Source organism: Vulpes vulpes, chromosome 1 (genome assembly GCF_048418805.1).
Source record: "Vulpes vulpes isolate BD-2025 chromosome 1, VulVul3, whole genome shotgun sequence".
NCBI classification, from domain to species: domain Eukaryota; kingdom Metazoa; phylum Chordata; class Mammalia; order Carnivora; family Canidae; genus Vulpes; species Vulpes vulpes.
Window position 1 is genome coordinate 146,471,049 of NC_132780.1, and position 27,236 is coordinate 146,498,284.

Below are 27,236 nucleotides of genomic sequence, written 5' to 3' on the forward strand. Positions count from 1 at the left end.
TAAAAGGAAATGCTGTAAGGGGACAGTGTGACCATCAGCCAATATCTTCCGATTTGTCAGTAGGAACATAGAAGAATAAGGGTCACTCAGTAATAAATTATATGCCCTAAAAAGTGGTTAGGAAGGTAGGGAAGTTATGGAGCAGCAAGTAAGCTGAAAACACTGATATCCTGAAAACAATATTTCTAATTTCAGGGCTGTAATAGAGAGCCCAGAAACTTTTTAATAGAGCAGAGTAAAATGTATGCTTATATTAACATCTTATCCAGGTTTTTCCTATGAGTGTCATTAAACTTTGGGTGGTGGTGGTGGTAAGCTGAGTTTTGGCCTAAACATTCTAATATCCATTCCAATAGATTTAATCAATCACCTTCTTGGTAATTCAGGGAGGCAAGGTAAGAAATAATGTTGACCTTTCCTGTGTGATGAATCAGAAAAAGTTATAGAAAAGTGAAATATTTTCAATTGCCTAATTTGAAGGATACATGGCTCCTGGGTCAGTGGTCTATATTAAGCAAATTGAATGTAAAACTTACTACAAAGTTTATTTTCACAGTCATTTGGGCAGTCTCCACATGGACTTCCTGCATTATAAGGTTCATTCCTTTTGGCAGGATCATTTCCCCTTAAAATGATAAAAAAAAAAGAATATAGGAAAAGGTGATATAATAAAATTGATACTTGGACAATGAATATAAAATTTTACTTACTATTTCTAATCAACTTTAAAAACAACTTTTGAAAACCACTTCTAGATAATGATGATAATCTTTAAGATAGCTTTAAGATTTCTAGACTTGCAACGATGGCAATTTATCTTTTTTGAATGTATAACAGGCAACAGTGGGTTTTGAAAATGTTTTGAAAGAATTTACCCTGTTAAGTTTTAACAGGATTGGTACCTATGAACAGTCAGGTCTTAACAAGCAGAAGAGCTTGTTGATAATTGGTCATTTTTCTTTATTTATACCCATTTTTCTTTATTTATGCCCATAGGAACTTGGTAGGCAGTCATGTAAAAGGGCATGCTAAGAAAATTTTAAGTGAGTCAAGTTGGAGATGTTCTATTTCATTTTGTATGATATTATGAGAAACGATACATGTTACTCTCATTCAGAAACACATGGAGCATTATAAAAGATGAAAACCCTCAGTATGGCTAAATCTAAAGTGGTAGAGTTGAGGGGGAGAGAGTAGATGAGAATTTCTAGTTCTAAGCTAATATGAAATTCAGAGATGACAGTCTTACCTGCAGATTTCTAAGAAAACAATATGGATTATAGCTTATTCTTACTTAATATGCTTGAAAAATAAGGTAAATGTTTTGTTTAAAACGGTATTCTAGTTGGTATTTTTCCATTTGATATATGAATTCTTAGTATTTCACTTTATTTTTTTCCCTTCATTATTATTATTATTATTTTCTTTTTGAAGTAAGTTTTATGTCCAATGTGGGGCTTGAACTCATGAATCTGAGATCAAGAGCCACATGCTCTATAACTGAGCCAGCCAGGTGCCCAAAGTTTCACTCTATAAAAGAAATATATTAGTTAATTCATTAAGGGATTTTGTCAGACACTTAACCTTATCTTTGCTGTAGAAAATTCTCCTATCACAGCTCCATGTATGTTTTACTTTTGTGTAATTGTCAGTTCACCAGAGACCACCACCAGGATTTAGTACAACTGATGTGTTGTGGATGCAAAGAGATCTTACTGTCTTCAGTACTAATTATATAGATAAAATAATAAAAAATACTAACTCTAAAATCAAGAAATGATAAGATCAGAAAATATCTAGAAGTATTATATAAATATATCTATTGAATCTATTCTAATACTACAGACCTCATTTAATGTATAAATATGTAGCATATTAACAGATAAATAATTTTAACTGATTCATATTGACTATCTTTTGTTTTGCAACACACATGGGGGATAGTAGTTAAATGTCATGTTTGGAGCTCATATTATTATGAAAACTTTGCATATTGAACTCTTTAAGTACAGATAGCTGAAGGACACATATGCAGACTATTCATTAACTTTCCTTAGCAGAGTATATTTAAACAGGCATTTGTAGTGAATTATTATGGAACTATATCCAGCTCTGAACAACCTCTAATTTCTCATCATTACTACTGGATCACACAGTGTGCTCTTGTGGGCTTCTGCAATCACCTTTATCTGAAATTGATCTTATTATATAACCACAGTTGATAGGGTAAAAGAGTCCACTTGCCCTTCACTGAAACAATCAGATGATCTCTTCTAGAAGTTGTTACTCATATCTTGATAACATGTAAATTTAATGTCTAAGGAAAAGGCATATACTAATAATTAGACTAAAAAGCTAAATACAAGAACACTTCAACTTTTCTGTTTGCTTAGTCTTAATACTCCACAGTATTTCTGCTCTAGCATTCTAAATATACTCTTGAATTGTTGAAAAAAATATCCTTGTTTTTTTGCTTATGCTGACTAATAGCACAAAGCAAGACTACTGGCAATAACTGAATTTAGACATTATATTAATGAAATATAAATTTATTTAAAAAATATAACAAAAATTTGTGTGTGTGTGTGTAATGATTTTAGGTATTGGCTAAATGACATTTATCTCTAAAGTTCTGCTTAACTGAAGTGAAATGTTTATTTGAATTTTCTTTTATATGGATTGAGAAACTGAGTTATGAAGAAAGATGTATTTCTAAAGGCTTTGTGAAAAACCAAGCTGCATAATACATACTCATGACAATAGTGACAAATATAGAGATACTGAGTCAGCTTTCTTTTGGGGCATGATGATATTCCGCAGCCAATGAGATAAGAAGTGGCCCAAACAACCTGTAATGATAAAGAGAATATTTAATTAATAATTTGACTTTTGCTAAATGATTACAATATGAATATTGTTATCCGGGGTTGAAAATAAACATGCTTGTTTTTAGGATGCCTTAAACATGGCTTATTAGGAAGTCCTAGAAACAAAGATTTCCATGTGTCTGGATAACACACACATATATGTACACTTATTGGCTGTCCTTGATCCTGGTTGATTCTATTATCAAATCTATATGAAAAATCAGGTAACATGATGAAAGCTGCTTGGTGATTATATAAGAATCAAAGCATGGGAGGAACTTTACTCAATCAGAGAATAGGCATGGTATAGAGTTAAGAGTTGGCCATCGAGGCTAGAGAACTCAGGTTCAAATTCTATCTCTATCACTTACTGGTTGTATGGTACTTACCGATTTACTTTATGTTTTGAAATTTCATTTTTTTCTAATTTGCAAAATGGAATAAAATAATACTATCTTCTACATCCTAGATGTATTGTGGAAATTGAATAATAAATTTTTTAGGTGTTTAGAAGCAGAAATATTAAGTTACCATCTTAATGTGATGGAACAAATGGTCTGGTTGTAAATAGTGGGGTTAGTCCACCATTATCTAAAAGAAGTAAACAGTAGGAATTGAAGTTACAAATTTGTCAGATTTTTATCTCTTTGGGTGATCATTTTATTTTTATCCACTGTTTGATAAGGTAAATTATATGAATAGAAATTTTATAACATTCTTGGATTCCTAGAATGTATCTTTTTGTACAATAAGAATGCTATTTGCTAGTCTTTTATTTAGAACATTTGCATTGATGTCCATAAGTGTTTAAGTCTATGATTTTTAACTAGGCAAATAGTCTTGAAAAAACAGAACAAAGCTGGACGTTGTATGCTTTCTAATAGCCTTAACACAAAACTATAGTAATTAAAACAGCGGTACTGGACAATAAACATAAATCTAGGAAATAAACTAGAGCCCAGAAATAAATTTTCATAAATATGGTCAAAAGACTTTCAATAAGGGTGCTAAGACAATCCACTGTGAACAGGACAGTCTTACCACAAATACAGTTGGAAAAACTAGATGTTAACATGAAGATAAATGAAGTTAGATCTTACCTTCCACCATATAAGAAAAAAAAAACAAAACCTCAAAATGGATCAAACACCTAAGTGTAAGAGCTGAAACCATAAAAAACTCTTAGAAGTAAACATAAGGAAAACACTTCATGATATTGAATTTGGCAGTGATTTCTTGCATATGATGCCAAAAGTAGACAGAAAAGACAAAAATGCATTGATAAATTGGACTTTATCAAAATTTAAAACCTTTCTGCTTCATAGGATACCATAATTAGAGTGAATATGCAGTCTATGTACTGGGAATTAATGTTTGCAAATCATATGCCTGCTAAAGCATAGATACCTAGAATATCTAAAGACCTTTTACAACTCAACAACAAAAATCCAAACACCTTGATACAAACCAGCAACTCTAATTGGAGATGGAACCTCTATGGAAGTAATTCAGGTTAAATGAAATCATAAGAGTGGGACCATGATATGATAGGATTCTTGTCCTTACAAGAAAAGGCACCAGAGTGTTGGCACTCATGCTCTCACTCTTTCTCTCTCTCTGCAAGCATGCACAGAGGAAAGGAAATAAAGTTTCATGAAAGGACATAGTGAAAAGAAGACAGGAAGAGAAAAACACAAAACTATGCTGCAGAAGTTCACAGACTTCCAGGCTCCAGAACTGTGAGAAAATAAATTTCTGTTGTTTGATCCACCCAGCCTGTGGTATTCTATTATGGAAGTCCAAGCAGACCAATACAGCATGGATGTGAAGAAATCAGAAATTTCATTGCTGTTGGAGATGTTAAATAATACAGTTGTTGTGAAAGACAGTATGCCCATTCATCAAATAATTAAACAAAATTACCATATGATCTAGCAATTCTACTTCTGGTATATACTCATAAAATAGAAAGCAGGATTTGAACAGATATTTGCACACCAATGTTCGTAACAGCATTATTATCAATAGTCAAAAGGTGGAAACAACCTAAATATCCATCAGTGGATGAATAGGTAAACAAGTGGCATACATATACAGTGAAATATTACTCAGCCTTAAAAAGGAATAAAATTTTGACATATGTGAAACATGGATGAACATCAAATGAGGATATAATGCTAAGTGAAATAAGGCAGACACAGAAGGACAAAAATTGTATGATTCCAGTTATATGAAGTATCTAGAATAATCAAATTCATAGACACAGACAATAGAATGATGATTGCCAGAGCAGTGGGGTGGATGAGAAGTCATTGTCTAATGGGTAGAGAGTTTTAGTTTGGGAAGGTGAAAAGATCTGAAGATATGTGGTGGTGATTGCTGCATAACAATTTGAATGTAGTTAGTGCTACTGAACATTAATGCTACATAATTTTAAAATGATTAAAATGGCAAATTTTATAAAGTATATTCATATATGCATATATAAATAATTATGTTATATAGTGATAGATATGTACATTAAAATAATTTGTGTATATGTTTTATGCATATATACATATAATCTTACCACAATGATAAAAAATATAGAGGATTCTCTGTATTATAAGGTACTATTGTTTTCATTCTTTACAAAGATTTAAATGCAATTTATAAGTGACATTGATGTTTTATGATTCCGTTAATTCCCCAAAGTCCAAATTTATAAAAAAGACTAAATAGTTAAGCAGCTTTTCCAAGTCATCTATTGAGGGAATCACATTTTCTTGTGTTCCAAATTATGAAAGAAACTCAGTGGGTCAAGTGTAAGTTTGTGATAAGTGGGTAGAATGATTTTCTCAGCCACCTATTTCCCATGCATACTTATAGCCACTTAAACAATGTGTATATTTGCAAGTATGCAGGTTACCTGAGTATAATGCTGAGTATAATGCTCAATGTCACTGTCCATTGGTGTCCATTCCCCATACTTGAAATATTTAGATTCATTGTACCAGATTTTAATTACATTTGACCATGAGATAGGATAAGTTGTCATATGCATGTTTTCTCCACAAAACGTATCTGAAAGGGAGAAAAAAGTCTGGATCATACTCGAAGAAACTTGGAAATATATTACAAGGATATTTTGTTCATTTTCATTTTAGAAATATTTCGTTGGTCATCCAATCAATGTCTTTTTTTTTTTTTTTAGCAATGTCTTATAAAAGAAAGCAAACTCAGCTGTGTCTCTGCTGGCATTCATCTTTCTCATTGATGAGTGAATTTGTGATACTTAAATTTGGTAAGAAGTCGACAGCAAGAGATGATGTGCAAACTTGGAAGTCAGGTCAACATTTCAGTGTCTGCCACTTCCAAGCTGTTGAGGAGGATGAAACCCATCCAAGTAGCCTATGGGTTGTAACAGGACCCGTGACTTGAAAACAGCTACACAGAAGTATTCATTATGCAAAGACCTTGAAATAAACATTTGTTCATTTAGCCATCCACTTGTGATGTGGGTTCTTGATAAAAAATGGTATTCAGGAATGATCTACCTTTCTCTGGGGCAGGAAAAATTCACACTGCTTATTCATGGGTCAACAACATTGGGCAAAGATGTCCAATAACCTGTAAATATGGAAGTTTCATTAATATTTTAAAAATATTTTGTAATAAAGATCTCATAAGCGTTAATAATGTCTCCTTGTGTAGGAGGTACTAATAGCTTTACTGGAAACTAACAGTGATCCACCTAATACATATATACCATGAGATGGACACATTTTTGATCACCTTTGTTCTCATGTACAGCTCAGTAGAGTTGAATAGAACTCACCTTTCAACTGTATTAGTATTTTAGAGCCAAAGATAACCCTAGGGTGATATTGTGTGTAGCTGAAATAACTATGTAGAGTGGAAAGCTTCTAGTCATCCAGTTGTCCACCAGTTATCATTGTATTACTCAACTATTCTGTAATATTGAGAGCTTTGATTCTTGTTTCTGACAATCAGAATCTGGAATTTGAAACTTGAATACCCAAATTTAAAAATTAACAAGAAAGGAGCTCAGTGGGCCACAATCCACTGCTATTTATGGGGCCATGTCATAGACTGAATGACTTAACTTACTCTTGCCAGGTTACTTAATATTCCTTAAGGACTTTTGAGTATGGAGGTGAGTCATGTAGACATATACCTACTTGTAATTCGCCTCTGAAGTGAGCTGCTCTCTCTTAATTCACACTGCTTTGACAACACTCTGGCATTTTGTGCAGCTTCTTCACTCCAATTCTACAGTGGAAGAGTAAAATAGAAGCACTTGGTCTTAGCATTTTCATTACAGTATTCTAGTTTGTTCTTTCTAAAAATCCATGGCTAGCAATATCCTCTATTTTATAAGCTAACAATTTAAATAATAATATTAAATGTCCTGATTGGAAGGGGAAGATAAAACCTTTAACTCACTATGTTGACCTTTGAATTTACAAAATCAAAATCAAAATCTGATAATAACATTCATATATACATTCTCAGAAGTGTGAAAGAGTTTAAGTAAATGCTTTTAGTAAAACAGATCAGGGTTGGAAATCCATTCCATTATTTATTAGTAGTTTTATTTAATCTTTTTGAATTTCTTCTTATTTTTGAAATGTAACCCATCATTCATGCCTAATAGTTTGTTCTAAAGTTTTAATGTAATAATTCATGAAATGCAACTGTGATATGACAAATCTTATACTATGTGCTCAATAAATAGACAATGGCTATGTATTGTGTCACATATCTCCATATAAAATTATAAGTAATAATAATAAATAGTAGCTCAAACCATATGCCAACATCTGTTACCAATTCTGTATGTATATTTTTCTTATTTTGACTCACAGCAACTCTACAAGGGAAGTACTATTATAGCTCCATTTGCAAATGGGGAAACTGAGGCAGAGAGATGTTGCATTGTTTCTCAGGATAACACAACCAATAAGAACTCCCAGAAGAATGAGAATCTAGGTTATTCTGTCTTCATAATATGTACTCTTAACTCTTAATGTGTGTCAATTGTGCTGAGTTGAAGCATTTTGTCAGGTGTATCCCCAAGTAAGTTGAAAGGCAGAAAGTGTTTCTCACTAGTTTTGGGACTGACAAATGTTCTCCCTAACACTTTATAATCTACACATTGTGTACATCCACTTAAAAGACTGTCCCATTATCTGCATACAACACATCACCAATAAAAGTTGTAGTCTTTGTTTTTTCACTACAGACTTTGACACAAATCATTCATTTACTCTTTAGAATAAGTTTGGATGAGACTTTTTTTTTTTCTTTTTTTACACATAGTACTAGAGTCCTAGCCTCAGCAATCAGGCAACAAAAAGAAAAGGCATTCAAATTGGCGAAGGAGAAGTCAAACTCTCCCTCATTGTAGATGACATGATACTGTACATAGAAAACCCAAAAGACTCCACCCCAAGATTGCTAGAACTTATACAGCAATTCAGCAGTGGTGGCAGGATACAAAATCAATGCCCAGAAATCAGTGGCATTTCTATACACTAACAATGAAACTGAAGAAAGTGAAATTAAGGAGTCAATCCCATTTATAATTGCACCCAAAAGCATAAGATACCTAGGAATAAACCTAACCAGAGAGGTAAAGGATCTATACCCCAAAAACTACAGAACACTTCTGAAAGAAATTGAGGAAGACACAAAGAGATGCAAAAACATTCCATGTTCATGGACTGGAAGAATTAATATTGTGAAAATGTCAATGCTACCCAGGCAATTTACACATTTAATGCAATCCCTATAAAAATACCATGGACTTTCTTCAGAGTTGGAACAAAATCTTAAGATTTTGGTGGAATCAGAAAAGACCCTGAATAGCTAGGGGAATATCGAAAAAGAAAACCAGAGCCAGGGGCATCACAATGCTGGATTTCAAGTTTTACTACAAAGCTGTGGTCATCAAAACAGTGTGGTACTGGCACAAAAACAGACACATAGATCAATGGAACAGAATAGAGAACCCAGAAGCGGACCCTCAACTTTATGGTCAACTAATATTTGACAAAGCAGGAAAGACTATCCACTGGAAAAAGGACAGTCTCTTCAATAAATGGTGCTGGGAAATTGGACAGCCACATGCAGAGGAATGAACCTGGACAATTCTCTTACACTAGACACAAAGATAAACTCAAAATGGATGAAAGATCTAAATGCCCCTGGGACAGGACAGCCCGGGACAGGAGAGCCCGCCCCGGGAAGCGGGAACTTTAACAATCCGCACCGGACTCTTCCCAGGGGGAAAGGCTCAGCGAGGAACCCGGGCAGGACCGCAGGAGGGTGGTGGGGCCCCCAGTCTTCCGGGGTCACTAACAGAGGAGGTGCCCCAGGGGCAGCGCCCCACACCCCGGGCGAGCAGGGTAAAGGGCTGGAGCACCGGGCGGGGCCTCGGGGAGAAGAGGGCTCCGGGTGGAGGGGGCTGCGCCCTGCTGCCTTCAGGAGCCACGGCCCTGGGAGTGATGCCAGTGGCACAGGCCCCGGACCCAGGGCGCTGGGGACACAGCCCAGGATCTTGTGGTCCTCCCGGGACAGGCGGAGGTGCGGAGGACACAGGATGGTGAGGACACTCCTGCCACGGGCATCCCCGAGCTGTGCAGGTCAGCGCCCCCACCCCGGAGCATCCAGGCCCCTGCGGACTGGGAGCTGCGGTGGTTACTGTGGGAGCTGACTCCAGGGCTGGAGGGCTGGCCGTCGACGTGGGGGTGTTGCTCCTGGTGTCACCCTGTGCCCTGGGGGTGGGGGCACCAGGGAACAGGGGCCTCACGGGGTAACCAGCTCCCACTGAGCCTGGCACCCAGTGAGGGGAGGGGCAGCTCCCCAGGTGCACACACCTGAGAGTCAGCACAGCAGCCCCTCCCCCAGAAGACCAGCTGGAAGGACAGGGGAAGAGCAAGTTCTGGACCCAGCAGCGCTGGAAAGCTCCAGGGGAGGTCGAGGGATTTACAGTATATCGAACTAGAGGGTACCCCTCCTATTTTTTCTTCCTTTTCCAGTACAACTCCTTTTTATTTCAGACTATAAATTTCCTTTCTTTTTCTTTTCCCACCTTACTACAATATTTTACCAGCTTTTCATTTTGAAGATTCTTCCTTTTTGACTTTCATATTTCTATGATTACAGGTCCTAGATATATTTTCCACTTCTAGAGTCCTTCAATATACCCAACTTAATTTTGTGAGACATATAAGATATGTTTTTGTTGTTGTTTTGTTTTGTGTTTTTTTGTTTTCTCTGCCTCATTTTGTTCTACACTGGTGGAAGTTAGTATCTTCTAAAACATGACCAGTATGCACCCAGAACCAAGTGGTATACGGTGCTGGTTCATTCTGTAAGATTCCTCAGTCCCATTCTGTCCCCCTCTTTTATCTCATTTAGGTTTTGGTGGTCAATGTTGGGGCTTTCTACAAGTATTTCCAGTTTATATAAATTTGCACCTGAGCATCTTCTAACATACAGAAGTTAATACACTCAGAACCAAGAGGATCACCCTATAAGACCCCACAGGTAAACTACATTCCCCTCCACTACAACTTTGTCACCACCAACATCTCCCAGTGCCTCCCATTTTTTTTCTTCTTCTTTTTCCTTTTATCTTTTTCTTTTCTTATTTTTTCTTTTTTCTTCTTCTTTAGGATTCTTGGCCTTTTATTTTTTACTACTTTGTTGTAAAATTTGTTATTCACTTTAGTGATCTTTGTGTTTTATTTCATTCTGATCTTTGTTTTTCAATTTCTGGTCTCTGACCTTGTCAAAATCATCTAGGGTAAAATTTACATAGGTTGTGGTTGATACTCTTAATTCAGCCCACTCATACAGCCACTCTACACTGAGCAAAATGACTAGAAAGAAAAATTCACCACTAAAGAATCAGAAGCAGTACTCTCTGCCACAGAGTTACAGAATTTCGATTACAATTTGATGTCAGAAAGCCAATTCAGAAGCACAATTATAAAGCAACTGGTGGCTCTGGAAAAAAGCATAAAGGAATCAAGAAACTTCATGACTGCAGAATTTAGATCTAATGAGGCCAAAATTAAAAGTCAATTAAACAAGATGCAATCCAAACTGGAGGTCCTAATGATGAGGGTTAGTGAGAAGGAAGAAAGAGTGAGTGACATAGAAGACAAGTTTATGGCAAGGAAGGAAGCTGAGGAAAAAAGAAAAACAAAAGACCATGAGGAAAGGTTAAGGGAAATAAATGACAGCTTGAGAAGGAAAAAATCTACGTATAATTGGGGTTCCAGAGAGCAGCAGGAGGGACAGAGGGCCAGAAAACATATTTGAACAAATCATAGCTGAGAACTTCCCTAATTTGGGGAGGGAAACAGGTTCAAATCCAGGAAATAGAGAGGTACCCACCTACAATCAATAAAAACTGTTCAACATGTCAACATTTAATAGTGAAACTTGCAAATTCCAAAGATAAAGAGAAGGTCCTTAAAGCAGCAAGAGACAAGAGATCCATAACTTATATGGGGAGAAATATTAGATTAACAGCAGACCTCTCCACAGAGACCTGGCAGGCCAGAAAGTGTTGGCAGGATATATTCAGGGTCCTAAATGAGAAGAACATGCAGCCAAGAATAGTTTATCCAGCAAGGCTTTCATTCAGAATAGAAGGAGGGATAAACAGCTTGCAGTATAGACATAAACTGAAAGAATATGTGACCACCAAACCATGTCTGCAAGAAATATTAAGGGGAGCCCTATAAAAGAAACCCAAAGTAATAATCTACAAAAACAAGGACTGAATAGGTATTACGGTGACCCTAAATTCATATCTTTCAATAGTAAATCTGAACATGAAGGGGCAAAACGATTCCATAAAAAGGCACAGGGTTTCAGAGTGGATAAAAAAGCAAGACCCATCTATTTCCTGTCTATAAGAAACTCATTTTAGACCTAAGGACACCTCCAGCCTGAAAACGAAAGGTTGGAGAACCATTTACCATTCAAATGGTCCTCAAAAGAAAGCAGGGGTAGCCTTCCTCATATCAGAAAAATTAAAGTTTATCTCAAAGACTGTAGTAAGAGATGAAGAGGTACACCATATCATACTTAAAGGATCTATCCAACAAGAGGACCTAACAATAATAAATATTTATGCCCCTAATGTGGAAGCTCCAAGTATATCAATCAATTAATACCAAAGTAAAGACTTAGTTAGATAATAATACACTAATACTGGGAGACTTCAACATGGTGCTTTCTGCAAATGACAGATCTTCTAAGCACAACATTACCAAAGAAACAAGGGCTTTAAATGAAACTCTGGACCAGATGGATTTCACAGATATTTACGGAACTTTACCTCCAAATTCAACTGAATACACATTCTTCTCAAGTGCACATGGAACTTCCTCCAGAATAGACCACATACTGGGTCACAAATCAGGTCTCAACCAGTACCAACAGACTGGGATTGTCCCCTGTATATTTTCAGACCACAATGCTTTGAAACTTGAACTCAATCACATGAAGAAATTTGGAAGAAACTCAAACATGTGGAGGGTAAAGAGCATCCTGCTAAAAGATGAAAGGGTCAATCCAGAAATTAGAGAAGAATTAAAAAGATTCATGGAAACTGATGAGAATGAAGATACAACCGTTCAAAATCTTTGGGATACAGCAAAAGCAGTCCTAAGAGGGAAATACATCACAATAGAAGCATCATTCCAAACTTCAAAAAATTAGAAACTCACATACACAAGTTAACCACACACCTAAAGGAACTGGAGAAAGAAAAGCAAATAAAACCTACACCAAACAAGAAGAGAGTTAATAAAGATTCGAGCAGAACTCAATGAAATAGAAACCAAAAGAACTGTAGAACAGATCAACTAAACCAGGAGTTGGTTCTTTGAAAGAATTAATAAGATAGATAAACCATTAGCCAGCCTTATTAAAAACAAAAGAGAAAAGACTAATTAATAAAATCAAGAATGAAAAAGGAGAGATCATACCAATACCAAGGAAATACAAATGATTTTAAAAACATATTATGAACAGCTATATGCCTATAAATTAGGCAATCTAGAAAAAATGGATACATTTCTGGAAAACTACAAACTACCAAAACTGGAATAGGAATAAAGAGAAAACCTGAACAGGCCAATAACCAGGGAGGAAATGGAAGCAGTCATCAAAAACCTCCCAATACACAAAAGTCCAGGGCCAGATGGCTTCCCAGGGGAATTCTATCAAACGTTTAAAGAAGAAACAATACATATTCTACTAAAGCTGTTCCAAAATAGAAAGGGACGGAGTACTTCCAAACTCGTTTTATGATGTCAGTATCACCTTAATTCCAAAACCAGACAAAGACCTCACCAAAAAGGAGTAATTGCTGACCAATATCCCTGATGAACATAGATGCAAAAATCTAAACAAGATCCTGGCCAATAGGACCCAACAGTACATTAAGAAGATTATTCACCATGACCAAGTGGGTGGGGCTTATCCCCATGATGCAAGGCTGGTTCAACATTCATAAAACAATCAACGTGATAGATCGTATCAACAAGAGAAAAAACAAGAACCATAGGATCCTCTCAATAGATGCAGAGAAAGCATTTGACAAAATACAGCATTCATTCCTGATCAAAACTCTTTAGAGTGTAGGGATAGAGGGAACATTCCTCAGCATCTTAAAAGCCATCTATGAAAAGCCCACAGCAAATATCATTCTCAATGGGGAAACAATGGGAGCCTTTCCCCTAAGATCAGGAACATGACAGGGATTTCCACTCTCACCACTGCTATTCAACATAGTGCTAGAAGTCCTAGCTTCAGCAATCAGGAAACAAAAAGAAATAAAAGGCAATCAAGTTGGCAAAGAAGAAGTCAAACTCTCCCTCTTTGCAGATGACATGATACTGTACATAGAAACCCCAAAAGACTCCACCCCAAGATTGCTAGAACTCATACAGCAATTCAGCAGTGGTGGCAGGATACAAAATCAATGCCCAGAAATCAGTGGCATTTCTATACACTAACAATGAAACTGAAGAAAGTGAAATTAAGGAGTCAATCCCATTTATAAGTGCACCCAAAATCATAAGATACCTAGGAATAAACCTAACCAGAGAGGTAAAGGATCTATACTCCCCAAACTACAGAACACTTCTGAAAGAATTTGAAGAAGACACAAAGAGATGCAAAAACATTCCATGTTCATGGACTGGAAGAATTAATATTGTGAAAATGTCAGTGCTACCCAAGGCAATTTATATATTTAATGCAATCCCTATCAAAATACCATGGACTTTCTTCAGAGAGTTGGAACAAATCTTCTTAAGATTTGTGTGGAATCAGAAAAGATCCTGAATAGCCAGGGGAATATTGAAGAAAACCAGAGCCGGGAGCATCACCATGCTGGATTTCAAGTTTTACTACAAAGCTGTGGTCATCAAAACAGTGTGGTACTGGCACAAAAACAGAATAGAGAATCCAGAAATGGGCCCTCAACTCTATGGTCAACTATTATTCGACAAAGCAGAGAAGACTATCCACTGGAAAAAGGACAATCTCTTCAATAAATGGTGCTGGGGAAATTGGACAGCCACATGCAGAAGAATGAAACTAGACTATTTTCTTATACCAGACACAAAGATAAACTCAAAAAGGGGGAAAGATCTAAATGTGAGACAAGATTCCATCAAAATCTTAGAGGAGAACACAGGCAACACCCTTTTGGATCTTGGCCACAGCAACGTCTTGCAAGATACATCTATGAAGGCAAGGGAAACAAGAGCAAAAATGAATTATTGGAACTTAATCAAGATCAAAAGCTTCTGTACAGCAAAAGAAACAGTCAACAAAACTAAAAGACAACCTACAGAATTGGAAAAGATATTTTCAAATGACATATCAGACGAAGGGCTAGTATCCAAGATCTATAAAGAATGTATTAAACTCAACACCAAAGAAACAAAAAATCCAATCATGAAATGGGCCAAAGACATGAACAGAAATTTCACAGAGGAAGACATAGACATGGCCAACAAGCACATGAGAAAATGCTCCACATCATTTGCCATCAGGGAAATACAAATCAAAACCACAATGAGATACCACCTCACACCAGTGAGAATGGTGAACATTAACAAGACAGGAAACACAAATGTTGGAGAGGATGTGGAGAAAGGGGGAACCCTCTTGCACTGTTGGTGGGAATGTGAACTGGTGCAGCCAGTCTGGAAAACTGTGTGGAGGTTCCTCAAAGAGTTAAAAATAGAGCTACCCTATGACCCAGCAATTGCACTGCTGGGGATTCTAAAAGAGCACCTGTCAACTGTAAGTGCAATACATACATCAGGTACCAACACTCACAGTGCAAGAAGGCCTGTCATAGCTACTGACTTATATTGTTTTGTTTCAAAAACCTTTTCTATTTTAAGATCACCAAGAGATAAATTTCAAAATAATTTTTTTATTCACTTGCTTCCCACTCTTCATCATTTACATGAGGAAGCTATCCCTGGGAATCACTCTCCAGAGCCAGTGTTATTTCTAGGCCAGTCCAAGGTTAAAGGGACTAGGATAAGGTTGCCCAAAAGCCTGAGAGATTCTTCTGGGAGATAATATATATGCAGTGTATCACATAGTACTCTTAAAACTTTCCTAAATTTGTTGTTTTATTGCACTTCGTCTGCTAACACACCAGGTTTATATTTGAAAGATAATTCTCTCTTTTTATAGGCTGCAGGGGAATTGGGAAATATGTTTGTCAATATTGGTTTATCCACAGCACCACCTGACTTAGAATCAGGACATTGATTCTCAGATGAGTGCCTAGCCTCTGGGATGCTGCCCAATGAAGACAGTTATGAATTCCCTCTCTAACTTAAGGCTTGCTATGCTGACAATACTGGCAGCAGCAGCAGCTTCAGTTGGGAGTTTGTAGTGGTCTCCACCCCAGACTTTCCAAATCAGGATCTCAGAAAGTGGGGCCCAGGGGAATGTGCTTTACAAATTCTTCAAGTAATTCTTAGTATGCTCAAGTTTGAGAAGCACTGTCCTGGGGTAAATTATAAATGCAGTTGGACTGCCTGAATTGGAATTGTTGCTCTGTCATTTAACAACTATGTGATTTGGGGAGAGTTGCTTACCACCTCTGTGTCTCCATTTCTTCTGCTGCTAAGTCATAGGTTTGTTTGGGAAGATCAAGCTTTTAGTATACTGAAAGTGAATAGAACTTAATAACAAGTAAGTAAATACTATTGCAATTATTAACATTGTTGTTGCTGTTGAATTAATCTTACCATCTTCAGCATGTTGCTGGCTGATGGAACTACTCCTCTCCTGAGGGTGTTATGTACAGTCAGGATTTCTTCTTGGACAGTTGCCAATTCAGTGAGGAGTGTATTATATGGAACTGAAGCTAGTTTTGCCTGTGATCAGAAAATTATTAGTCTTACTTCTTTTATGTGTAATTCCTCATGTACATTACTTATAGGCCAATATCAATATGAATTTATAGTTTTTTTATAGTTTAGAATAGATAATAATATTTAGCATTTAAAAATTTACAATTGCTCAAAGGATTAGTTTCCATTTCTCTAGTGCTAGTCTTGTGGGTTTCTTTTTTTTTTTTTTTTTAAGAGTTTATTTATTTATTCATGAGAGACACACACGGAGAGGCAGAAACATAGGCAGAGGGAGAAGCAGGCTCCTAAGGGAGATCACGCCTTGAGCTGAAAACAGATGCTCAACCACTGAGCCACCCAGTGTCCTGTCTTGTGAGTTTCTGAATGTCATCTGACATTATATAAGTACCGGATATTCTGTGATTAGGGTTTTTCAAATTTGTGATTGGTACTTTGGGCCATCTTAAAGGACTTTTTATCAAGCAATATAAACCACAGTGGAAGGTATCTTGATATCACACCTTTACTGACTAACTCCTTTTCTTGGCTCCTATCCCACCCCATTTCCTGCAGATGTTCTCTTTGCTTCCTAGATAAATCACTTGCACTTGAAAAGTGGCTACTGGGGGATCCCTGGGTGGCTCAGCGGTTTAGTGCCTGTCTTTGGCCCAGGGTGTGATCGTGGAGTCCTGGAATCGAGTCCCACATCAGGCTCCCTACATAGAGCCTGCCTGTGTCTCTGCCTCTCTCTCTCTCTCTCTCTCTCTCTCTCTGTTTCTCATGAATAAATAAATAAAATTAAAAAAAGAGAAAAGTGGTTAAAGGATGTGTCTAACTTAAGATATTCATTATTGAGTACAAAGCCTCCAGTGTCTTCAACTCAGATTCTACCTTTTTGTCTTATTGCATATGAAAAAACATTCACATTTGCATACATATGTATAAGTATAAAATAGAATTCAGATCAGCTACAATCCAGAATTCATGACTATTATTTTGTTTACCCTTTATCTTGCAACTAAGAAAAAAACTAAACAGCCTTAATATTTTAGGTTAGTATTAATTGCTATAAAGAGCAGCTTCTTGTGTGTGTGTGTGTGTGTGTGTGTTATATCACATGCACTTCATTACTTTTGTTTAAAAAGTGGCAAAACATATGTAGTATAATTTGAGTAGTGTCTATTCCTTAAGTACCATAGGATTATTAGTAATTTCTGAATGGATAGGATCCAGTACCAACCTTGCTTAACTATAGTAGTTATTGTCATTTATTTTATACCAACATAAAATAGGAATGGGGAAAAAACATAAATATGGAATCCAGAAGATCCCTCTAGAGACTGTCTCTTGTGGATATTATTTCCTCAAAAGCATACTCATGTGGTACTCTTTTGTTCCCTACTGCAAGAAGCTCTGGTCTAGACTAGAGGAGAAGTGGGGAACCACAAGAATCCCTTTATCATTTCCAGATTATTACTTTCGTTGCTCCTCTGAACTGCTCCAGGGAAACTCACAACATATTCCTCTACCATCTCATACCTGAACATTTATTCCCCTAACATTTTCCTGTCACTTCTTCTTATTCATTGAAATTGGGTCTCATGAAACAAATTCATCTTGTCTACTCCCATTTTGGTAGTTAACTCAAGGGATTTCACCATTCACATGGATGATTCCAGCCATCTCATATCTCAGGCCTTTGAATTCTTCCTCTCTTAAACCTCTCCTCCAAGTCTCTTTAGTCTCCACCATGATGGTCACAATCTACATCTCATAATAACTCCAAATGCCAAATTACCTGGTCAAACTTTTCCCTATCTGATCATGATTTCCTGCTTTCCAGATAGCTAAGGTCATCACTCTATTTTCAACATAATATAGCATTCTAGTTCATTCTTCATTTTCTCTATTTTCAATATTGTCTTTTCCTTCTTTTCTTTTCATGTTCTCTTATTTCAACAACTTTCTTGCTAAAATAATGAATACTTTTCTGCTCATCGTCATTTAAGAACACTCCCACTTTGGAAGGGATCAAAAATTTCCCTGCCTGCACAGAAGAAGATAAACATTGGCAGATAAATATCCCACAAAATGTCAGATATTGGCATATCATCCTAAATCCTGATGTCTAATCTCAAACTGTCCCTGAATTTTGCTCATCAATTCTACTAATTTATCTGGTTAACTCACTTTGTCTTCACAGTGTTATTGCAAAACTTGTGCACTCAACCCCAATTACATTAACCTCTCTCAATAGATTCTGGTATTTCCTCCTTTCCTCAGTAAAGAGATGCTATCTGAGGGCAACTGTTTCAACTTCTCTTGGCCGGTCTAGGTTTCTATCTGTTCTCATTCTTTCCTCCTTATGTCTTGTGGTACTACTGAACAGATCATACTTTCTTGTTTTTTTTTTTTTTAAACCATTTTATTGAGGTATAATTAACATGTGAAAGCTATACATGTTTAATGTAAACAATTCAATGAGTTTGGGTAAGTATACACTTATGAATCTATCACCACCATCAAGACAAGCAAAAGATAAACATATCAATATCTCTCAAAGTTTCCTCCTGCCCTCTTTACAATTAATTATTATTATCTTGTGTATGTTGTAAAAGCATTTAATATAATATTTACCCTCTTGGCAAATTTAAAACTGGATTTCCACATGCAAAGGCTTGAAATTAGATTCTTATGTCACACCACACATTAAAATTAACTTGAAGTGGATTAAAGACTTAAATGTAAGACCTGAAACCATAAAACTCTTAGAAGAAAAAATAAGGAAAAAGTTCCTTGACATTTATCTTAGCAAGCACAGACAATAAAAGAAAAAAATAAACAAGTAGGATTGTATCAAACTAAAAAGCTTATGCACAGCAAAGGAAAGAATCAGAAAGATAAAAAGGCAACTTAATGAATGGGAAAAATATTTCAAGCTATATATTTGATAAGGAGTTAATATCCAAAATATAAAAGGAACCCATATAACCTATCAGCAAAAAACCAAAAAAAACAAAACAGCAAAACAAATAACTCTATAAAAAAAAGAACCTAAACAGACGTTTTTCCAAAAAAAAAAAACATAAATGGCCAATATATATATGAAAATGTGGTTAACCTCATTAATCATCAGGGAAATGAAAATGAAAACCACGATATATCACCAAATACCTGTTAGGATGGCTATTATTAAAAATAAGATATCAAGTGTTGTTAGGATGTGGAGAAAAGGGAACCCTGTAAACTGTTAAGACATAATGGGAAAGTGACCTAAATTTCTGTGCCTCACTCTTCTAATTATAAAATGTGAATAATCGTCTTTACCAAGTTGGGTTTATATGAGGATTAAATGAGTCACTCTAAATAAAAGCTTAACATAGTGTTAGGATGGAGAATAAGTGCAACATAAAGACTGATAAAACCATAATCATATCCAGAAAATATAAAGTAACATGTATTTCCTCTTCACCAAGGAAAGAATTGGTAAAAACCCATGTAAGCAAATCAATCTCTGGTTGTTTGGTGAAGGATCTGGATTCTTTGGTGGGTTCACTGGCTGTGGTTTGCCAACTCTTGGTCTAGAAAGGTTTTTTTTTTTGGGGGGGGGTGTCTAGAAAGTTGTAAAGCAAATTCTAACTAAATCTGCCTGCAATAATTAAACTGTCATACAATAGGGGAGATAAAATCAATGTGGTTCTCAAAAAAAAAAAAAAAAAAGACATAATGGAAAATATGCCATAATGGAAAATAGTAGGACAGTTCCTCAAAAAAATTAAAAGCAGATCATTCTTTCAGAAACTATTTCTCTCGGGCAGTGGTTTAGCGCCGCCTGCAGCCCAGGGCGTGATCCTGGGGGCCCCAGAACGAGTCCCACATCGGGCTCTCTGTATGATGCCTGCTTCTCCCTCTGCCTGGGTCTTTGCCTCTCTCTGTCTCTATGAATGGATAAATGGAATCTTAAAAAAACAAAACAAACAAACAAACAAAAAAGCTATTTCTCTCCAATGTTATTTACTCCATTCTCTTCCACATTTCCCCAAATCTCACATTACTCATTATTTTTACATTATAATTAATCTCCTATTACTCATTATCTTTCCAACCATTTTTTTTTATCCTTTCTGTTGGCATTTATTCATGATAATGTTGCTTGTAACTTAAACAAACAAAACTCTTCATTTATCTCACTTCCCTATTGCATCATGGACTTTCTACTTTCCTTCCCTACCAAAATTCCTGAAAAATTTGCAAGTACTGACTGTCTTTAAATTCCCACCCTCTAAGTAATATTGTCTACATTCATCCTTCCCCTATGTGTTCTACTAAAACCAACGTTCTATACCAGGAATGGTATACCTCCTCCTTAAGTAACTTCTTCCTTCTCCCATGCAATAAGCAATGTCTAGAGAAATTTCTGGTTGTCATGACTGAATTAGGATGAGTACTCCACCGTCTTGTTGATAGAGGCCAGTGATTTTGCTAAACATCCTTAAAAGGCTCAGGAAAGACTCCCTGAGAATTATTATTAATAAAAGAATTATTCCATAACAAAGTGTCAGTAGTTCTGAAGCTGAGATACTTTGCTTTGAAATAACTCCTATTAAGGTCACTAACAAGTTTAATTTATAAATTCAATATTTTTTTAATGTTTCATTCTATTTGATCTGTTGGCTGCTAACTCCCATGCCTAAGCTCCCAGTGTAGAAATAGTCTTTCCATTTAAGGGACAACACATTCTTCTAATTTTTCTCTTATCTCTCAGACTTCTTGTTCTTCACCTGGACTGACTAGCTATAGCCTGGCCTCCTACTGGCCTTCTAGCCTTCAAATACACCCTATCACCTCTATACCTTCCTTCCTATTCCCCTATCCAATCTTTCACAATTTATTATCCAGTCATCCACCAGAGTAAACATTTCAAAATACTGAAATGATGGAGTCCCTTTCCTTTTAAAAGTCTTTCAATAATATCTTAGAAAGAAAAACTATTTTTTTTTTACAAGGCCTATGAAAACTCTGCTGACCTCTCAGCCCCTATTGAAGACATGCTCCCCTACTTTTCTTTAGTCTCAGTGATTTTCTTTTAATCATTGTAATGTGCCAGTTTCTATTCTGCCTTGGAATATTTGTTCAAGGCTGTTCTCTTCATTAGTATACTTTTTCAGCTTGCTCTACCAAGTGATGCCAGATACCAGGCTGTTTCTTCGAATGTGGGTTAAGTGACATACACCAGCCAAGTACTGATTAGGCCTGAAAGGCAAAAGTTGCTTTCTCACTTTCCTCTTTCTCTCTGATAGTGTCTATACTTCAGGTTAGCTTTTCCTTACTGTGAAGTGTGAAGACACCCCCCCCCCCCCAACAAACACACACTGGGGGAGTAAAATGGGAATAGAGCCAAAGGGGAGGAAGGAGAACTCATTAAGACTGTACTTCCACTCTATTTGAGTATTATTGGTTATTGGATAAGAGTTCTACCTGGTTCTTTGGGGGAGAGGTGAGTACCCCAATAGTCTGTACCCCAAATCAGTACCCCAATAGTCTGATGTATGTATATTTTAATTTATAAAATTAAATGTATATAGATTTTAATTTATAAAGGTAAATGCCTCCCATTTTTGACTCCTATCTAGTACATGAAAACATAAAAATCACTCATTTTTTGTACCAAAGCTATTGACTTCAATTCATCATAAAAATATTTTGGGTATTCTGAAAAAATGTAGTATTTGTGTCATTGAGGCTATTTAGAGGTACATATCATTGGGTGACCAAAAATATTAAGGACTTATTCTTTACACCATTGAGTGTTTTGTTTTTATTTTGTGATTGGTGAAGTTCTTGTCTTTAATAAGTAGTGAGGGGCAGGCTTCATATATTGATTCCATGGCTTACAGTTCCTCACACTTCTCTTCTTGCTATTCACACTTTCATTTTATATTTAATTTTGATGTGATAAATTTTTGTTATAGTCACAAATCAGATAGTACAATTGAGATATTTATGGAATACTTGCTTTTCTGGGTAAAAACAAAACAAAACAAAACAAAAAACCCACAACAGTATTTTTCCCATTTAGTCATGAGGAATGCACGGTACATTATAAAGAAGTTATTCCTGTTCTACATTCTCAGCTTTTTGAATCATCCAGAGGAGCTATAATGAAATTGGCATGAGCCCAGGAAGCCAAACTGGTTAGGTTAACTTTCATGTTCTTCTACTTCCCAGTTATCTGACATTGGCCAATTACTTTCCCTCCCTGTGTTTTGGCTCTTTTCTCTGCAATGGGAAATTAAGAATAGTACTTGCTCAACATGGCCTATGGTGAGACCGAGGTGAATAATGGGCCAAGTGTCCTCACAACAGTGTCTGTAACAAAATGAGTTCTACAGGGATAGCTCTTATCCTTTTCTGGAAAGTAATTTTGAAACATACAATCCTCACATACTCTTATAATCAAAATAGGCAGGAAGCCAGCTGCAGCAGCCAAATACAAGAAGTATTTCATTGTCACCCCTGAAAAGAAAACATAAATTTAGATTATTGTCAACTTCTGGGATTGTGTTTTATAATAAGCCTTTTTTCCAAACCACTTGTGTGGTGTATTTGCATTTCCTGCAAAAAGAAATCTTCAGGATCAAGACAAAATTGAATATGTTAGTCAGTGGAAGCAAAAGAGGAAGACAGAACTGTGGTGGGAAGGATAGATTTCATGTCTTAATGCCCAGAACCTTTGAATATGTTGCATTATAGGACAAAGAGAATTAAGGTAGCAGATGGAATTCAAATTGCTAATCAGCTGACTTTAAAGTAGGGAGGTTGGGGTGCCTGGGGGGCTCAGTTGGTTAAGTGTCTGACTATTGATTTCAGTTCAGGTCATGATCTCAGGGTCCTGAGATAGAACCCTACTTTGGGTTCCATGGTCAGTGGGAAGTTTGCTTAAGATTCTCCCAACTTGTTTGCATGACTGCATACATACATGTTCTCTTTCTCTCTCTAAAATAAATAAATATTTAAAAACAAATAAAGTAGAGAGATTATCCTGGAATATCCATGTGAGCTTATAGGGTACTTAAATTTAGAAGAGGGAATTAATGTCAGTGATGAATCCTGAGAAAGACTGGACCCATCATTGCTGCCTTTGAAGACAGAAGAAGGGAACATGAGTCAAAGAATGTGAGCAATCTCTGGAAGTAGAAAAAGGCAAGGAAATGAATTCTTCCCTGGTGCTTCCTTGTTGAATCTTGATTTTAGCCTACCTGGTGAGACCCATTTGGACTTTTGACCTCCAGAACTCTAAGATAATAAATTTGTGTTGTTTTAAGACACTACGTTTATAGTAATTTGTTACAGTCACAATACGAAACTAATAAAAAAACATAACAAGATTATATTTGAGTTCTCTATTGCCTATAGAGAAGAGATGTGATCATAGTCTTAGTAACTTATATACATGACTTAGAGATATTCTGTATATATGATCACTCTGCTAAGCATGGTTGTCATCGTGAGACAGGAAAATTAGAGCTAATATACCCTCTCCTTTATTTCTGTTTGATAAGGTTTCTGTCTATAGGTTATTAAATTTACTTAGTATAGGTTATTAAATTTGGTTAGCACCTTCTTTTAGCAATCTGCCAAGCTTATTCTGAATTCATCCTGCTGAGTAGAAAGCATTAAAAGCCAATAATTTAGTTCATATTTTAGGGAAAAACTAAAAAACAAAACAAAACAAAACAAAACAAAAAAACAGATGGAATGACTTGTGCAGAATAATACACATGATGTGATTTGCTGTCGTCCTCAACCTTCTCCTGCCCACTGCCAAAGAGGGGGATTCTATAAATCAATTCTTTCAGGAAACATGAACATGCAAACAGTCTCCTCTTTATCACTCTTGTTTTTTCAACTCTTTCTTTCCCTTCTTCACTTTCTCCTTCTAAAATGTCATATACCCTCAAAACCTTTAGATTCATAGTAATATAGCAACATAAATCATGAAATATGAATTCCATTCTTTTACTTAATCCTCAAAACATCCAGTAAAACAGACATTTTCCCTCTGAATTAACTGAAAAAAAAATTTAAAAAGAGCTTCTGCAATATAGATTGATATATATTTCACATACACATTAATATTTATACCCCACCCAAACTTAAGTGTTATTATTCAAATTGATCCCCATGATGAAGCTGTCTATAACTTCCGTTGTGTTTTCTGAGGGGAAATATGAGGTGATGGTGTATATATTCTCATTGTCTTAATAGTTATAATTTTTTCTTGAGTATACACTAACATGTACCTTAGTTATACCTCAAAAAAGCTGTTATAAAAGGTTTAAGAACTAAAAAAAAGTTACTTGTTTCACATCAATCGAACAATTGGCATTAACAATTTAGATTTTATCTTTCAAGTATTTTTTTCCTTATGTACAAATTTAGTACTTAGATTTACACATAGAAAATAATTTATATAAAATATTGTATCCTATTTTTACCAGAATTTCAATTATTATACTGTACTTCATTGTTATTATACCTTATGCATATTTTAAAACAAATATCAAGCCATTTTTAGGATTTTTTTTTTAAGAATAATCACAGGATTTGCACTCCAAATTTGAAATCAACTGTAATTTTTAGAGCTTTTTTAAAGATGACATAAATCTAATTTTATTTCTAAGTGTACCTGATACATAATAGTGTTTAATAGATATTTAATAAATTAGTTTTGCACAGTTGAAATAACTGGCTAATTCAGACACACACACACACACACACAATCTAATAATTCACTATAGTGCAATATAATAAAACTTATACTGGTCCTGGAGCTAAAATACTACAGTTTTATCCTAGGATCTCCTATTATTTATGATGCTGGCAAATAACACAAATTCTCTGAAAATCAATTTCCTTTTGCTTAGAATGAAATCTAATATGCTGGAAATACAGATGGCATATCAGGACTATATAAAACAATCAGCTCTTTACAGTTTAAATTTTTTTTTCAGAATGCTGCAATCTGCTTAATGGGCTTCATAATCCAAGTTTAAAAGTATATCATATTTTATAAGCAGATTCTAATTAATTATGATAGGTCTTTGAAAACATACAGCACTGCCCACGTTATTGTAAATATATAATTACACCAAGATATTTTATATACAAATATATTATCTTTCTTCTGTGATAAACAAATTAAAAAATCATTATTTAATGGTATAAGATGCATAAGGAATTTGATACAATCCTGTGTAGGGATGATTTAATGCCAGGATCTGTATCCTAAGCAAGAATTGAAAGCAATCACAAGATAACTATCAGGACTCTTGAGAATAATTATAGGAAAATTAGTGTCGATGGAAATTAGTTACCTTAGCATTTTTAGCTCCTCCAAGGAACTCTGACTTTTTATTTCAGTAGCATATAATTTATTAATTACTAGCTATAGTTTCCTTGGTGGCTGTGTAAAACATCCTTCATTTTCTTATTGATATATAATTGACATGCAATATTATATCAGTTTCAGGTATACAACATGGTGATTTGACATCTGTATACAGTATAAAATGATGATGATACTGTATACAGTATAAAATGTATACATCTGTATACAGTATAAAAAGATGACTTTTTGTCACTACAAAAATTCATCACAAAGTTAACACAATGTTAACTATATTCCCTATGCTTTACTCCCTAAGACTTGTTCATTTCACAGCTAGAAATTTGTACTTCTGAATCTCCTTCACCCATTTCACCATCCCCACTCACCCCTCACGACCTCTCCTTTGGCCACTATCAATCTGTTTTCTATATCTACAACTCTAGGTTTTGTTTTGTTTGTTTTGGTTTTTAGATTTGTGTAAAAGTGAAATCATGAAGTATTTGTCCTTCTTCATCTGACTTATTTCGCTTAGCAGAGGTAAGGGCAAACAAAAGCAAACTCAAAATTCAGGGGACTAAGCCAGAGGGTAAGTGCTAAAACAGAACCCTCAGGTCTTTGAGTCCAAGTTTTGGCTTGAGGTTTATGAATAGGTAAAATGTGCACACTCAACCAAAAACTCCTCAGAGAACAGAGGTTACAAGGAAAGGAGGAGGATACCTTTGTTTAAGAGTCAGACATACACTTGGAGCAACTGAATCAAAACATGAAGGTAAAGGTTTACATTTGGGCATCATTAGTATGTGAAGCATTTTTGGATGAGGATTGAATGCAGGTAACTATGAAGGTAACTCTGTTGGCCAAGAATTATTATGAAGTACAGATTTGGGGTCTGTAGAGACAGAATTTGAGGGTCAAGCTGAAGGGATGTAAACCACAGGCAACAGGCAGAGATTTTGGCAAACAGGGAATCCTGCAGAAGTAATCTTGTACAAAGGTGTAGACAGAGAGGTTAGAATTGGAGAGCATGTCTCAGAGGTAAAGTAGAGGTTGTAGGGGTGGGAAAAGTAAGTGCATCCAGAGTGAGAGGTTTTGGGGATCAAGACTGAGGCATATTCACTAGAGTATTATAACAGGATTGGTCCTATGGCCTGGACCACGGCTATACCTCCAGAACGGTCTGAATGATTGTCCATTGCCATGAGGAACCAAGTGGGTCATTTTAACCAAGGAATTTTAGATGCATAGACTCAGGGAAGGGCAGTTTTTCTGAACAGAAGTATTACAGGAACAGCAGATATATCACCTCCCTGATTTCAGTATCAGTACCTACTTAACACAATCATTTCACATGCAGTAGGCAATGTTAAGCCAAAACTCTTAAAATATTTTCAGATAATAATACCAGAAACTCGATACACTGATCATTTAAATTTGTTTTCCTTATATTTCTGTCTTCTGATTGTATTTCTTCTTAATATATAACTAGAACGTGGATATTTGCAAATTTTTAGAGGAAAGATCAAGAATGAAGGAAAGACTGAGGAGAATGGATTATGGCCT

At 35.8% G+C, this 27,236-nt stretch overlaps 1 protein-coding gene across 1 annotated transcript in view; it reads right to left on the reverse strand.

The window, feature by feature from the left end:
* Positions 1-26,869, reverse strand: part of CRISP1 (cysteine rich secretory protein 1) — a 30,603-nt gene extending 3,734 nt beyond the window's left edge. The window contains exons 1-7 of the mRNA XM_025991189.2: positions 26,842-26,869; positions 22,734-22,801; positions 16,181-16,309; positions 7,049-7,139; positions 5,776-5,930; positions 2,752-2,849; positions 537-625 (exon numbers count right to left, since the gene is read on the reverse strand). Coding sequence (XP_025846974.2) covers positions 537-625; positions 2,752-2,849; positions 5,776-5,930; positions 7,049-7,139; positions 16,181-16,309; positions 22,734-22,801; positions 26,842-26,869 — 658 coding nt within the window. The remainder of the gene's footprint in view (positions 1-536; positions 626-2,751; positions 2,850-5,775; positions 5,931-7,048; positions 7,140-16,180; positions 16,310-22,733; positions 22,802-26,841) is intronic.
* Between the last annotated feature and the right edge of the window lie 367 nt (positions 26,870-27,236).